The sequence below is a fragment of the Pristis pectinata genome, chromosome 6, assembly GCF_009764475.1.
Source record: "Pristis pectinata isolate sPriPec2 chromosome 6, sPriPec2.1.pri, whole genome shotgun sequence".
Lineage (NCBI taxonomy): Eukaryota > Metazoa > Chordata > Chondrichthyes > Rhinopristiformes > Pristidae > Pristis > Pristis pectinata.
In genome coordinates, this window is record NC_067410.1 from 46,879,823 (window position 1) to 46,895,946 (window position 16,124).

A 16,124-nucleotide genomic window follows, 5' to 3' on the forward strand; every position below is an offset into this window, starting at 1 on the left:
GTCCTTCAATACGGGTAATGTCCCTTGATTCAGGTAATATACTGCCATGTAAGAAGAAGACAGTGCAGTTTTTCAGAGGGGATATTAACCAAGGCCCTGTTTCTCTCTGATGTTCAAGAAAGAGCAAGAGAATTCACCCGATGTCCTGGCAAATACTGATCCCACAACCAACGTCACATTATCAAGTTTCCGCACCTTCCTGTACATGGGACCTCACTGATCACTGTGGGCAGACAGTGCCTGAGATTAACATCCCAGCCACAGTGTGTCAAAGTGAGTTTCCGAGAGCAATTTTGCTGCCTTCTGTTTTGGGGGAGTTTGAAGCTGTGACCTCTAGTGCAGAGAGCAGGAGCTGGTCTTTGAGCCGCAGCCGGGCTTCTGTCATGTAGTGCTGTGCCGTATCAGAAGCCAGCTCACTACGCAGTGTATAACCTTGAGCAGGGCTGGACAACCGTGCATGAATCTTCCTGCCGTGCCTCCGATAACATTAAAGTTGTGAGTGCTGCTTTGTGAAGTAGAAAGCACAGGTACCCTTTGGACTTCTAACACTGGCCATGTGTTTCCTTTGTAGATGATGGCCCTTACGCCAAGGGGCGGAAAGAAACAGCAGCTACAGAGACCGCAGTGTGCACAAGGAGGCAGAGCATACCAGGTGCGGCCCAGAGTTTGGTCCCTCACCCCTCCCATGTTTCTCCTTCCCCAGGCATCCACCCAACTATGTAGCAGATAGGTAATTGGTTTATTATTGTCACATGTACTGAGTGAGGTACAGTGTAAAACTTTCATCCATACAGATCATTTCATTACATCAGTATATCAAAGTAATACAAGGGAAAACCAATAACGGAATGCAAAATATAGTGGTACAGTTACAGAGAAAGTGCAGTGCAGGTAGACAGTAAGGTGAAAAGGCCGCGATGAGGTAGATTGTGAGGTCAAGAGTCCATCTTATCATACAAGAGATCTGTTCAATGGTCAGAACAGTGGGATAGAAGCTGTCTTTGAGCCTGGTGGTACGTGCCTTCAGGCTTCTGCCCAATGGAGGGGGAAGAAGAGGGAATGTCTGGGGTGGGTGGGGTCTTTGATTATATTGTCTGCTTTACCAAGGCAGCGAGAAGTGTAGACGGAGCCCATGGAGGGGAGACTGGTTTCTGTGATTCGGTAGCCAGTGAAGGAGCTCCAAGGTAGGGGGAGGTGAGGAACTGGGGATATAAGGATTAGACAGGGAGGGGAGTGAGCTGGAAACTGGGGCAAGGCCAACTGGCTTAGACCCAGTGTTGAGCCCAGGACTGGCTGGAAGCTGGTGACTGCGGTTCCTCGGAGTGAAATGGGAGGGCCTTGTCCAATCTCTGCTGGCGTTGTACCCTGTGCCTGAACTTGGTGTGTGAGGAAACAGCTGACAGGCAGCGCTGCACCAGCTTTCATTCCATTGCCCACCCTTTGTACAGGCCTTTGAAAGGAGAGGTGAGTGGTGCCCTGTACCATTGGGGTGCCATCTGTGGGCTGCCCATGTCCTTCACCCACAATGGAACTCTCCACTCTCAGAAGAAAACTGGTCAAGTGTACAATTGTCAATGACCGTCCTGCTCTCCGACTATGGGGAACACGTTCACAGAATGAAGCGAACTAAGCTCGAATCACTGCCACTTTAATTTGATTGGAACGGAAGTGGGAAAGGACTGGTTCATTGTTGGGTCACTTTAACTGTCATACCATTGAGCATTTTCTGCAATGGATCTCCTGATTTCTGCTGTAAATGCCAAATATTTCCAGATGCACAAACAGGTGATCAGCAGGAAGAGAGGAGATTTTTCTTTCAACCCAGGGTTGTTATGATCTGAAGTGCGTTGTCCAAAAGGGTTGTGCAAGCAGATCCCATTGCGACTTTCAAAAGGGATTCAATATTTACAATGTTGCAGGTTAATTGTGTTGTGCTTTCACACAGTGGGCTGAAAGGATTCCTGTGTCATAGTCAAAAGGTACAGAAACAGGCCATTCGGCCCAGAGTCCCTGTCAACCATCAAGCACCCATTTACACCAAACCATACATGGTCCCATTTTATTCTCCCATATTCCCATCAAATCCCCCCAGATTCTACCACTCACCTACACACTTGCAGCAATTTACGGTGGCCAATTAACCCACCAACCCACACGTCTTAGGGATGTGGGAAGAAACCGAAGCACCCAGGGGAGGCCTGGCCAGTCACGAAGAGGGGGCAAACTCCACTCAGGATGAACCCCGGGTCGCTGGAGCTGTGAGGCAGCAGCTCTACCAGCTGTGCCCTGTGCTGACGGTTTCCTTGATGTGTCTATCAGTGAATGGTACAGTATTTCACCGTTGTGTCTCTGTGACAGAGGAGTTGAGGGGACTTACAGTGGTGGAGCTCATCAAAAAGGAAGGCTGCACTCTGGGCCTGACGATATCTGGCGGGACCGATAAGGACGGCAAGCCGCGAGTCTCAAACCTCCGGCCTGGAGGACTGGCTGCCAGGTAAGGCGTGGGCTCTGCCATTCTCCTTTATCACCACTGACTCTGGTTTATGGCTGTTCTAATGTTGTAACAACTGCATTCCACATTGTAATATTTCCTGAGCCACAACATCTTCATTTCAAACTCTCACTCCACTGCTGACAGCTCTGGACTAGGAGAAGGGTCTCAACCCGAAATGTTGACTGTCCATTTCCCTCCACAGAAGCTGCCTGACCCACTGAGTTCCTCCAACAGTTGCATCTGCAGTCTCTTGTGTTTCCACCTAATAACTAGATAACATGCTTTGAGATGCTGGTGAGGGGCATTGTTGTCTGGGAGGAATTGGAAGGTGTGGGAATCCCTTGCTCTTCTTTGAAATAGTCCCATTTGATCATTCAAGTGGGCCTCCCTTTGATGTCTCATTCAAACATGGTGCCTCTGGCAGTGCAGCACTCCATCGGCGGTGTAAAGGTATGTCAGGCTGGATGACCTTGGTCATGTCCCTAAGACAGGGCTTGAATCCACAAGCTTCTGATTTGGGGCAAGCATACACTTCATTGACATGGCATTTGCAAATCCGATGTAGGGTCTCAGGAAGTGGGAACATAGGTAGAAGTGGACTCCTGGGAGAGTGGGCTCCAGGGCAGGGGGTATCCCAGGGAGAGTGGGTTCCTGGGAGAGGGGTATCCCAGGGAGAGTGGGTTCCTGGGAGTGGGGTATCCCAGGGAGAGTGGTTTTCTGGGAGAGGGGTATCCCAGGGAGAGTGGGTTCCTGGGAGTGGGGTATCCCAGGGAGAGTGGTTTTCTGGGAGAGGGGTATCCAGGGAGAAAGGGCTCTTGGGAGGGGCATATCCAAGGGAGAGTGGGCTCCTGAGTGAACTAGCTGACTGCACCATTCGAGTGAAATCCCGTCCTGAAGGTTCCAAGATCAAACCTGTGTCTTGGGCTCCCCCTCACCCCTGCTCTCTGGTTAAGTGCCGGGCTGTGACTGAGTGACCCCAGAGGCCGTGGATTCAAGCCCCATTCCAGAAACTTGTACCCATTATACAGGCTGACAGTACAGAGGGAGTACTGCGCCATCAGACATTCAGCCATTCGGATGAAAAGTTCTGCTGATGCCCTCTCTAAATATCACATCACATCACTGGAAAGTTGATTAGAAATCATCTTACTGGCTGAACCAATAGTCATCCTTCCACCAACACCTACATCCAATGATCTGATCACATACTTGTACCACTTGCAGTGTAAATTAGCCAACTTGTTCAGTTACATTACAACTTCCAACAAAGTTAATTATCTACAAATGAGAAGTTCTGAGGTTGTAAAGGAGTTATTACATGGAAGATTGTTCTGATCTTAGTGCTTTGACATTTTGGAAGAGCTGTAGCATGAGATTCTGCCTTTAAAGGACTTATAGTTGTCTTGCAATAAAACTTCTTGGCTCTTCCAAGAAAAGAATGTGCCTATTGAAGTATGTGGGTTACCAGACAGGTCAATTGAGTTCATAGAAAAGAACAGCTGAGTCACTTGTATTCTTGCCCTCTGTGGTTGTCTATCTGCAGTCACCTCTGGCCCACAGAGCAGACTGAAGATCTGCCCCCAGGTCTTGTTTACCTGTGGCCTACAGCACAGGCTTAATCTCTTCTCCCCGACCTCTGGTCCACAGTATTCCTCCGAGACTCAGAGTGGGCTGAAGACCTCCCTCTTATTGATGTGATGAATGATCCCAAGTACAGTCCACATGAAGTATTAATGCACAAACCCATTCCATGCATAAATGCTCCAATGTTCTACGGAGGCATGCGGTGTCAACAGAGATTTCCTGTGAGATATTGAACTTTGTCATTTTTATTTCATTTAGCTAAAATTAACAACACATTGCAAAGGTTTGCTTATGAGGCATTGGGTACTTTCTCCATAAGGAGAAACATAGAAAAACTACAGTACAATTCAGGCCCTTCAGCCCACAAAGCTGTGCCGAACATGTCCCTAACCTAGAAATTACTAGGCTTCCCCATAGCCCTCTATTTTTCTCAGCTCTATAGAAACATAGAGAACTGGCTCCAAGCAGATTGATTTAAGATTTGGATTGGTTGAAGGTGAAATCTGGCCCAGATTAAAGGCTGGCAGAGAACAACCCTTGGCAAGGTACTTAAAAAGATGGTGTTACACCAGACAAAAAAAGGCAATCACAGAAACAGGACTGAACCTTTTAATTCTTTTTAAAGCCAGCTTGATGTATCTAAGAGTGTTCGATCCACTTCCTTCATGTAGGAGTGACCAGTTAAATATCGGAGATTACATCAAGTCTGTCAATGGGATCAACCTGACCAAACTGCGGCACGATGAGATCATCAGTCTACTGAAGAATGTGGGAGAGCGAGTGGTCCTTGAGGTGGAGTATGAGCTTCCCCCTGTTGGTAAGAACCTCTCCAAACATTCTGGGCTACTGTTCTCTTGCAGGTCAGTGCTGGATATACCGTACCAGGCCATGGGTGTTTGAGGCACCCTTCTGCTTTGTTTCACTGTTTTTTAATTGTGATGATGGGTGTCATTGGGAGGAATGAAGCGTTCTCCCCCCCACCCCCCTTTCAGGCATCAGTGTCTGTCTAAACCACATATAGTACACACAGAGACTTCTAGTGGACCTCCACTCAAAGACACTTGGCAGCTGTTGCCTACTGTAGGCAAATGCCGCCATTAAATATTGACTTCTCCATGTGACAATCTTCTACTTCATAAACCAGTCTTCAATGAGAAGGCTGACCCAGCACAAATTGACATGAAATTGGCAGTTTGATAGCTTAGGTCCTGCCGGCCAGAGATTGACTGACAATGTTCACACTCACTTTCTGCAGGAACATTATGATCAGCATCGTCTCCAAACCACGGCTAAGAGATAAAATGCTGATGCCTGGCTGACTGTTTTGTTACTGTTGATGTTACTTCAGTGCTGGTAACTCATGCTCGAGCTAACCTGGGAGTGTTTGGTGGGCGTTGTGGAAGGGACTTGACATTCTGTCTTTGTTATCCACGGATTACTGCGTTTCCACGTACTCATCAGGATTGTTTCGGGAAATACTTGAGATTTACTCTGGAGGCACCAAAAGAATGGGAACATGGTACTTGTGAGGTTGGTCTGGAGAGTGGGCAGGGTCCGGAGTGTGGTCTGGGTACATCACGGGCACATCCCTCCCTGCCCTCCCCCCCCCATCAGTAGTATCTACGTGAGGCGCTGCCTCAAGAAGGCAACATCTGTCATCAAAGATCCTCACCATCCGGGCCATCCCATCTTCTCACAGCTACCATCAGGCAGGAGGTACAGAAGCCTGAAGTCCCACACCACCAAGTTCAAGAACAGCTACTTCCCTTCACCCATTTGGTTCTTGAACCAACCTGCACAACACTAATCACTACCTCAGTATAGCACCACTATGACCACTTGATCACTTTGCACTAAAATGGACTTTTTTTTTGTTCTAATTGTGCACTTCCTTGTAAAAAATTGTGTATAATTTATGTTTAATTTAAGTTTTTCTTGTGAATGTTATGTCTGTAATGCTACATACTTCTGATGCTGCTGCAAGTTAGTTTTTCATTGCACCTGTACATACATGTACTTGTGCATTATCACCATAAACTTGACTTTATGACTTCAAACAGAGTTAAGATCCCAAGTGTGGACCAGATGTGGATTCGGAGTGTGGGCTGAGCATGTGACCGGAGCTGGGGTCCAGAGGTTGGCTGGGATCCAGAGTGCTTGTATGTTTCAACTTGTTTTGATACTGTGTTCTGTATCTACTCCTTGCTTTCCCTGCTCTGCTTCCATTTGATTGACCACCCCATAATGGAACTTCCCTACATAATTAACCTACGACAGGAGATTCTAACTCAAATGTGATTTCTGACTGGGGAATGATAATATTAATCCTCCTGCTTCATCGGCCAGGACTTTGGATGCAATGTCCAAAATATGGCCGACAGGCAATATTCTCCATCTGCTGATCCTTGGAGATTCTAAGCAATTATCAGTTTTCTGCATGGGAGCTGAGAATATGCTGAAGGTTTCTGCTTTTCAAAGCTTCTAGGCTCAGAAAGAAACGAGTCCCCGATTACTGGGAAAATCCTTGCTCCCTCAGACATGGGTACAGGAGCCTCAGGATGTATTTTTGTGAAGTGTGTTTGGTCGTCATTGCTAAAGTTGTCCATCTAAGTGGCTTTTTTGGTCAGCTCTGGTGAACAACCCAAGCCAACGAAGAGTGAAGCATCTGCCACAGCCACAAGGTTTGATGTGCCACAGTATTTGTGACTTGCCTGCAAGAGGGCTAACAATATCAGCTACTCAAGAGGAATTGGTGAGTCCTTCACTGTAGCAGAACAGTGGAGAAGAATTCAGAGACACAAAAGATAAACATTCTAAATTGTGTTAATAATTACCACAGTGAAAAATAGTCCTGTAACGTGAAATGTATTGACAGGATCGGATCACATTGTGTGTATGGGGTCAACAGTTATATACAAGTTGCCATGGGTGAACCGTGCAGGAGAGACACCCATTGAGAAGATGGCTGATAAAGGAATGCTCTGCCCCTGGATGCTTTCTTTTGTAATAGGCAATGATATTAATTGCACCTTTCTCCTTGGTACTGCAGGGACACAGACCCACCAACTGCATTTTGCAACATGGAGATTTGCTAGTTGTCCTCGTCAATAGATGGGGTTTGAAAAGCCATCATCTTTAATCATGCTAGAGTCTTCAAAGCCTACCAATTTCCAAACCTGCCACTGCAAGGGCCTCCTGTCCCAAGATGATGTACAATGGCTCCATTGAAGCTCAGCAATGAAATATTTCTTTGAGTTGCATCATGAAACCTCCCTCTTTGCAGATGAAAGGTCCTGTCTGAAAGGGACATGGTTGGTGGACCTTTAATGACCACATTTTAGAAGCTTGTATTGAGCTGTCGCTTATTTTTCAAGTGCAATGTTCACTGCCAGCTCTACTGAGCAGGATTGTGGCCTCAGTTGTTTCCCAACAGTGTACCCAGTCTGGAGCATTGGATACTTTGCTGAGGATGACCTCCAGTGCAAAGCTCATCTCCACTGCATGTTGGCTGCAGTTGCTTGCTGGTGTTCTATTATCATGCGGTCAGGAACATTTAGACCTGTGGGCTGGCTATGTCCTCTGGTTCTCCCCTGAGCAGGTGCTTTTTCTGAAGAGTCTTCCTTTTGCAGGTGGACCACACCAGGGGCAAATGAGCAGGTATATTAAAAAAAGTCAATCCATATCTTGCATTGAAAAACTAACTGCACGAAGTGCGAAGGTTCCACAGTAAACCAAGAAACTCCCATTATTAATGTGAAATCCCAGTAATAAATTCAGAAACGTACACCGTAAAAGCATTGTTTGAAACTAACTCTCAATAAATGTAGGAACAAGTGAATGTGAATGAAAAATGACTACCTTGTCGGATGTAATTGGTAGAGCGTATTTTGCTTGTCCCATAAGCATTTTATATACATATGGCCCATTCACTGATTATGATACATGGGTCTGACCCATGCAAGAAAGGTTTGGACAGTTCTTGATTTATGGAATGGCAGAGCAGGAGGTAAGGATTGGATTCACAGTTCTTAATTATTCATTACACATGATAAAGGAGAGAGATTTGAGCTTGGTAGAGCGATTTATCTTTACAACATTCTAAATTCATTTGGATACTGCCTGGGAGAAGAGAATAGAAACATGAAGAATTTATTTTAAAAATTGGGTCCTTTTACATTGGATCAATGCAGGTTGTAGGGTGATCTGAGTAAAAGAATTATTGATTGGATGAATAGATAAAAGCAGCCTGTTTCTAGTTGCTAAGGGGTCTCAAAAGAGAGATTATTGATGCAAGGTCGAAGGGAAGGGACATGGAATAGAGAGTAGAGGAGGACACCACTGTGAGAGCTTTGAGGTTGTGTAGTTCATTTCCTGGGTAAGTGGTCAAACCAGAAATTATGTCTGCAAAGTAATTGATCCTCTGTCAATACCAGCAGCTGTGTGTTATTCTTTGATTCAAATTTCATTGGAAGCAAATTTAGTAAGTGGAGTAGAATGTACAGTTGCTGCTATATAGCATGTTTATTGCTTTGGCTAGAAACGAATTTCTTGGCTGTCAGCTTTCCAAATGAGATTGGGCAGATATGGTTTGAAAGGGAAAGGATTGAAAGGAGCAAAGTGGACAGAGGTGACTGGGACCATTTTTTCACATGATGGGTAACACCAAGGTTGACAGTTTGAACAGAATGGCCTTTGGTATAACATCAGTGTAATATGGAACAGCACAGTGGCACCATTAGTAGAGCTGCTACCTCACAGGTGAAAGGACCTGGGTTCGATTCCAACTTCTGGTGCTGTCTGTGTGGAGTTTGCACATTTTCCTTATGACTGCGTGGGTTTCCCCTGGATGCTCTGGTTTTCACCATTCCAAAGATGTGGGTTGGTAGTAACTGGCCACTGTAAATTGTCCTTAGCGTGTTGAATCTGTGGATCATTTGAAGGGAATGTGGGGAGAATAAGATGGCATCAGTGGAAATGGGTGCTTGATGGCCAGTGTGGATCTGGTGAGCAGAAGGACCCATTTCCGTGACTCAATAATCCTTCCAACCTCCTTGGAAGAGCTGGACTAAAAGCTGGGCACTATTCCTTGGATGTTGACCATCCTCTGGTACGTCACTCTTTATATTGTTAGCCATGACCCTGGCTAACAATATAAAGAGTGACGTACCAGACAAGTTCAAGTTTAATGTCATAGGCTTATATACACAGGGTAAATATGCCATGAAAATTAGCTCTTTGCAACAGCAGTACGTTACAAACATGACAAACATAAATTACATAAACTTAAATTAACAGAATTATACATAACTTACACAACAAATAAACATAACAACATTGTAAGTTTAGAGGGAGAAAAAAGAATATAGTCTGAGGTAGTGTTGAGGTTTTTCAGGTTGGTTCAAGAACTGGATGGCAGTGGGGAAGAAGCTGTTGTTGAACCTTGAGGTGTGGGTCTTCAGGCTTCTGTACCTCCTGCCTGATGGCAGCATCGAGAAGAGGGCATGGCCTGGATGGTGGGGGTCCCCCTGATGATGGATGTCACCTTCATGAGACATTGCCTCTTGTAGATGTCCTTGCTGGTGGAGAGAGTTGTACCTGTGGTACCAAGCGTGGCCTGGTCCTAACTTCACTCTGAGTCACTGAGTATTGATTAGTACCACCAACCATGGGCCTTGTCTGTTTTATTCCCCTTCTGTTACTCAGATATGGGGCAAATATAATATTAAAACTACTGTAGGTCAGGCAGCATCTGTGGAGAGAAATTGACAGTCAACGTTTCGGGACAAGACCCTTCATCTGGACTGATGAAGGGTCTCAAATCAAAATGTTGACTGTCTATTTCCCTCCAGAGATGCTGCCTGACCCTCTAAGTTCCTCCAGTGTTTTTTGTGTTGCTCCAGATTCCAATATCTGCAGTCTCTTGTGTATCCAAACCACTGTGATCTACGAATTCAGCATTGGCTGAGGATCAAACTTAACATCTCCCTTGGATGTGTGGTGCAGCACCTGACTGGATAAAGACTTTGCACTTGTTTCCATGCATGTATTAAACAGAATTTTATTTTTATTCTAGTTCCAGAAAACAACTTAAGAATTATTCCAAAGACCGTAGAAATCTCGCTGTACAAAGAAGGCAACAGCTTTGGCTTTGTGATGAGGGGTTAGTCATTTTGTTACCTCAATGTTTTCCTTCTTTCTTTACATTCTTCTGTTTTTGGTGATGGTCCAATCCAGGATGTCTGGGTATTTGCAAGTGCATCGTAAATCGCTGTTCACTGCAGGTCAGAATAGGACCTGCTGATTTTACAAGAACCCTCTACTAAGTGGCAGTTGTAAGGACATGCAATCGGAACAAAATGTGTTCAGCAAACATAATATGATGCAGTACTTAAAGTTATTATACAACATCTTTACTCTCCTCTGGACCTACCGAAGTGCCTTGCAGCCAATAAATTACTTTGGTAGTGTAGTTTGCTGTTGTAATATGAGAAATGCAGCAGCCAGTGGGCTGCATAGCAAGATCCCACTAACAATGAAATCCATGGCTTCTTGTAGTGATGACTGAATATTGGCAGGGCACAAGAAGGTCATAAGATATAAGAGCAGAATTAGGCCATTCAGCCCATCGCATCTGATCCACCATTCAAGCATGGCTGATTGTTTTCAACCCCATTGCCCCGCCTTCTCCCTGTAACCCTTAACCCCCTTACCAATCAAGAACCTATCAATCTCTGCCTTAAGTACACCCAACGACTTAGCCTCCATGGCACTCTGTGGCAACAAATTCCACAGATTCACTACCCTATGGCTGAAGAAATTCCTCCTCATATCAGTTTTAAAGGGGCGTCCCTTTATTCTGAGACTGTGCCCTCGGATCTTAGACTCTCCTGCTAATGGAAACATCCTCTCCACATCCACTCCATCTAGGCCTCTATTCAGATTTTCTCTGTCTTAATGGTGGCATCTTTGTAGAGTGTCCTGAGATCCCTTCCCTTTCCATGAGTATCTCCGTGACCCCTCACGCCTCTCTTCTTGGATAGAATGGTTTTATCTGGGACTTCGGAGGAGATGCCTTTCCTGTCTACCTGCTGAGGTCGTTTTCTGTGCTGCTGGCAGAGGACAGCTGAAGTGGGAGAAGGAGCCTGTCTCATTGAAGGAACAAAATGAGGAAATGGATATTGTGTTGCAGGTGGAGCCCATGAAGACTGGAACAAGTCCCGTGCTCTGGTGGTGACCCACGTGAGGCTTGGTGGACCAGCAGACAGGTAACCTAACAGATCCCCGAGTATTAGGCTTGGAAACTGCCAAATTAAAGCGCACTCATACCTCTCATATGCTGAAATATGAGCTCTTGATCTACCAAGCTACCTCGTCATGGCCTTTGCACTTTATTTGTTTACCTGCACTGCACTTTCTCTATAACTATAGCACTATATTCTGCATTCTGTTTTCCATTTTACTCACTTGATGTGCTTATGTATGGAATGAACTGTCTGGATGGCACATAAACAAAAGCTTTTTGCTAGATTTCGGTACATATGACAATAATAAACCAATACCAATATCACTTGCCCCTTATTGCTTTTGAATGCCATTTCTTCAGGCCTTTGTTCTTCTACTACATTACAGCCTCTCATTTTGAGCCATGGGCGATTGGCTGTGAAGGTTTGAGAGGTGAAAAGCTGAAGGGTGTGCTGCCATTAGCACTTCTAATAAGGACAAGGCTGCTAACTCACAAGTGAGACTGCAGTGGGGTAGGGGAGCTGACCTCAGACTTCTAAGGTAGCTCCCGATCCTGGAGCTGTAAAGCCCAATGCACCAGTGCCCCAGCCTGTGCTCTCAGTAGGAGAAGGCAGAAAGAAACAGCCAAAGGAATTAACATTTTCCTTCTGTATATGTTTGCAGGGAGGGAACGTTGAAGGTTGGGGACAGATTACTGAGTGTGGATGGGATTCCACTTCACAATGTCAGTCACGGAGAGGCTGTCAGCATCCTGCGGCAGTGCGGCCAGGAGGCTGTCTACCAGATTGAGTACGACGTCAACGTCATGGGTAAGGAGTATGGAGCCTCACTGGTGGGGTGTCTTTTTTCCCTGGGTGGGAGTTGAGAATGGTGTTATTCCCAATGGTGAAACTCCTGATCAAGGTTTGTGCAGAGAATATCGGCTGAGCAGCAAACCATATAATCCCAAAAAACTGAGAGGGTTGTCCAGCCGCTGAACATGGAGTGTTGACCGGATCGACTGCGGGGCAGGATGTGGGAGAAACAACTTTCACATGAGGATGCAGGGTCAAGGGGAGATCAGCGGCCTGTCAAAGCTCATCACTCTGTTACTCCTGTCTATCCAGTGTAGAATTGAATGGCCTTTGAGTTTGGTTATTGAAAATGAGTGTCACCCTCTGAGTAAAATATTTTTGATCTCAGATTTCTTTGGGATTTTACCCTTCAGATCTTCCCATCTGAAGGATGGTATCTTCGATAGGGTGGCACTCTCTCAGTAACTACACCAGCAATGGGCGCTCCGATCTCTGAAGGGGTGCTAGAGATACAAGTGCTTCCACAGAACCAGAACCCCAGCTGACTGCTCAAGAGAGGAAAAGAGAGCAAGCCTTATGAGTTGAGTGGGAATGGGAGGCTCAGTTTCATTCCCTGTGCATTCACAATAGTGAGAAAGAGAGAGGCAGGCTGACATCTTTCTCCAGATGTGACCACCTTCTTCCTCTCCAATTATCCCTGTTAAAAATATCCCCTTGAAAATGACAAGTTGTTATATGTTGGCTGTTACATGGTCCATGTTCCAACATTCTCTGCATATTCATGTGCCTATCTAAAAGCCTCTTAAATGCCTCTATCATATCTGCCTCCACCACCACCCCTGGCAGCGCATTCCAGGCACTCACCACTCTCTGAGTAAAAAAAAATTGCCCCACACATCACCTTTGACCTTTCGCCCTCTCATCTTAAATGCATGCCCTCTAATATTAGACATTTCAACCCTCAAAAACAGATACTGGCTGTCTACTCCATCTATGCCTCTCATAATTTTATAAACTTCTGTCATGTCTCCCCTCAGCCTCCACCAATCCAGAGAACACAACCCTAGTTCATCGAAGTCAAATTTATTGTCATATGCCAAAGTATATGTATGCACAAGTGCAATGGAAAAACTTGCGTGCAGCAGCATCACAGCACATAGCATCACGTAAACAACCTCCAACCTCTCCTTATAGCACATGCTCTCCAATCCAGGCAGCATCCTGGTAAACCTCTTCTGCGTCCTGCCCAAGGACTCCACATCCTTCCCACAATGAGGCGACCAGAGTTGATACTCCAGAAGCGGCCTAACCAGAGTTTTATAAAGCCACAACACAACTTCCTGACCCTTGAACTCAGTGCCTCAACTAATAAAGGCAAGCATGCCACATGCCTTCTTTACCACCTGTCAGCGTGTGCAGCCAAGTTACTTCTAACCCATGCATTGTGTAATATCATAGATCTATTTGTCAGTAAGAACACTCCCCACCATTAGGAACAGAAACTAAGAATTCCATAGACAACACTGGAAACTGCACAGGCCTAATAACATAATAATCCAGGCTGACAGTTCAGTTAGTAATACGTAACTTCACATTCCGGCCTCTGACTCATTTCCAGGTATCTCACTTACACACAGCTCTGTAATGAATTTCGGTTGTATATCTATTCATTTCACTAGTCTGTGTCCTCTTACACCTTGTTACCACTCAAGGAATATTTTCATACCAGCAATAAACTTTCAAACTGTGCCATATATCATCTAATCAAGGCCATTTGAACATATTAAAAAGAACAGAGGCCCTAATACAGACCACAGTACACCAGCCCACAGTGTGGGAGACACCCACTGCTCAATACTTAGTACAGAGTACAGTACACCAGCCTGCAGTGTGAGAAACAGCCATTGCCCAACATGTAATGGAGACACAAGAGACTGCAGATGCTGGAATCTGGAGCAACACACAAGATGCTGGAGGAACTCAGCGGGTCAGGTAGCATGTTTGGAGGGAAATGGACAGTTGCCATTTTGTGTCGAGACCTTTCATCTGGACTGAAAGGTGAAGGGGAGATAGCCAGCATAAAAAAGTGGAGGGAAGGGGTGGAGCAACAACTTGCAAGCTATAGGTGGATCCAGGTGAGGAGGGGAACTATCTGGGGGTTCCACCTATCACCTCTCGGCTTCTGGTACTATTTCCACACTCCCCTCCTCCGTCTGCCTATCACCCCGCGATCAGCATCTTTTGATTAGATCTGTGCCTGTAATTTACAGCTGGCTATTACTTATGCCAAATGTAAACATTCAGAATCCCTCAATTAAATTCCCACCAACAATGTGTTTGACCCACTCTGGAATATCCATATCCGTACATGGAATAAGCCCTTGTTTAAACGCTAAGACTTGCTGTTCTACAAAGGACCATTAAAACTCCTCAAATTCAACATCTGACTCACTCTCAGAAACATACCATTCTCTATACAAACCACCTGAAACCTTTGATTGGATTTGAGCTGACAATATCTTTTATTTTAAGTATAAACCACTTACACCCTTGTTTGGATTCCAGCCTGTAACTCACTCCCAGTTACCTTTTATTCAATATATAAACCATAGGAACCCCTTGTCCATAACTCACATGTTACCTCTCATTTAATATTTACATCCAAAACTTCCACCCTAAACAGATATTCATTTATGTTCGTTGTGTTTCATTTCTGGAGTCACATGATCAAGTTTGAACAGATGGGCGGCCCAGGTGGTAGAGTCACTGCCTCAGTGCCAGAGACCTGGTTCAATCCTGACCTCTGTGTGGAGTTTGCACATTCTCCCTGTGACCGTGTGGGTATCCCACCAGGTGCTCCAGTGCCCTCCCACATCCCAAAGTCGTGGGTTGGTAGGTTATTGTAAGCTGTAAGTCGCCCCTTGTGTGTCGATGAGTGGTAAGATCTGGAGGGGAGCTGATGAGAAGGTGAGGATAAACGGCACCTCATATTCCGCCTGGGCAGTCTCCAACCTGGCGGCATGAATATCGGATTCTCAAACTTCTGGTAACTGCTCCCCTTCTGTCCCTTTTCCCCTTTTTTCTCTCTCCTCCTGCTCCACCTGGCCTACGTCACCCTATCTTACCCCCTCCACCTCCCCCACCCCCACCTCCACTCTCCACCAGCCCATCGCCCACACATTCCCTCCCCACCTCCTTCCCTTTATTCCAGGATCCACCTTCCTCTCCTATCAGATTCCATCTTCTTCAGCCCTTTGTCACTTCCACCTATCACCTCGCAGCTTCTGACACCATTCCCACTCTCCTCTCTCCCTCATGTGCCTGTTACCCTTCCCCCCCCCCCCCCCCCCCCACCCCCCAACCTGGATTCTCCTATCACCCACCAGCTCTTGCTCCAACCCCTTGCCTCCACCTTTTTATACTGGCTCTTTCCCCTCTTTCTTTCAGTCCAGATGAAGGGTCTCAACCCGAAACAGTGACTGTCCATTTCCCTCCGTAGATGCTGCCTGACCTGCTGAGTTCCTCCAGCGCTTTGTGCGTTGCCCCAGATTCCAGCATCTGCAGTCCCTTGTGTCTTCTCTCTGTGGGGAGAATAAAATGGGATTAATGTAGAATTAGTGTAAATAGCTTTAACACTATGGTTTATAGATAGGCACATGAATATGCAGGGAATGGAGGGATACGGATCATGTGCAGGCAGAAGGAATTAGTTTAATTTGTCATTGTGTTCAGCACAGACATCGTGAGCTGAAGGGCCTCTTCCTGTGCTGTACTGTTCTGTGTTCTAAATGGGTGCTTGATGGTTGGCATGGACTCATGGTCTGAAGGGCCAGATTCCGTGATGTATGACCCTTTGACTCTCTATCTAACTCCACTGAAATAGATGGGATCTGGGATCCACGTTGAGTGGTACAATCTGGAGAGAGTTGATGGGAATGTGGGGAGAATGTAAATGAGATTAGGATTAGGGTAACTGAGTGTTTGATGGTCGGCATGAACTCAGTGGACTA

General features: G+C 45.8%; 1 protein-coding gene across 1 annotated transcript in view; it reads left to right on the plus strand.

Moving 5' to 3' along the window:
• Positions 1 to 16,124, plus strand: part of grip2b (glutamate receptor interacting protein 2b) — a 147,033-nt gene that overhangs the window by 44,849 nt on the left and 86,060 nt on the right. Inside the window, exons 2-7 of the mRNA XM_052017682.1 lie at positions 572 to 652; positions 2,359 to 2,494; positions 4,750 to 4,895; positions 10,152 to 10,238; positions 11,268 to 11,343; positions 11,984 to 12,129. Of these exons, the coding sequence (XP_051873642.1) occupies positions 572 to 652; positions 2,359 to 2,494; positions 4,750 to 4,895; positions 10,152 to 10,238; positions 11,268 to 11,343; positions 11,984 to 12,129 (672 nt within the window). The remainder of the gene's footprint in view (positions 1 to 571; positions 653 to 2,358; positions 2,495 to 4,749; positions 4,896 to 10,151; positions 10,239 to 11,267; positions 11,344 to 11,983; positions 12,130 to 16,124) is intronic.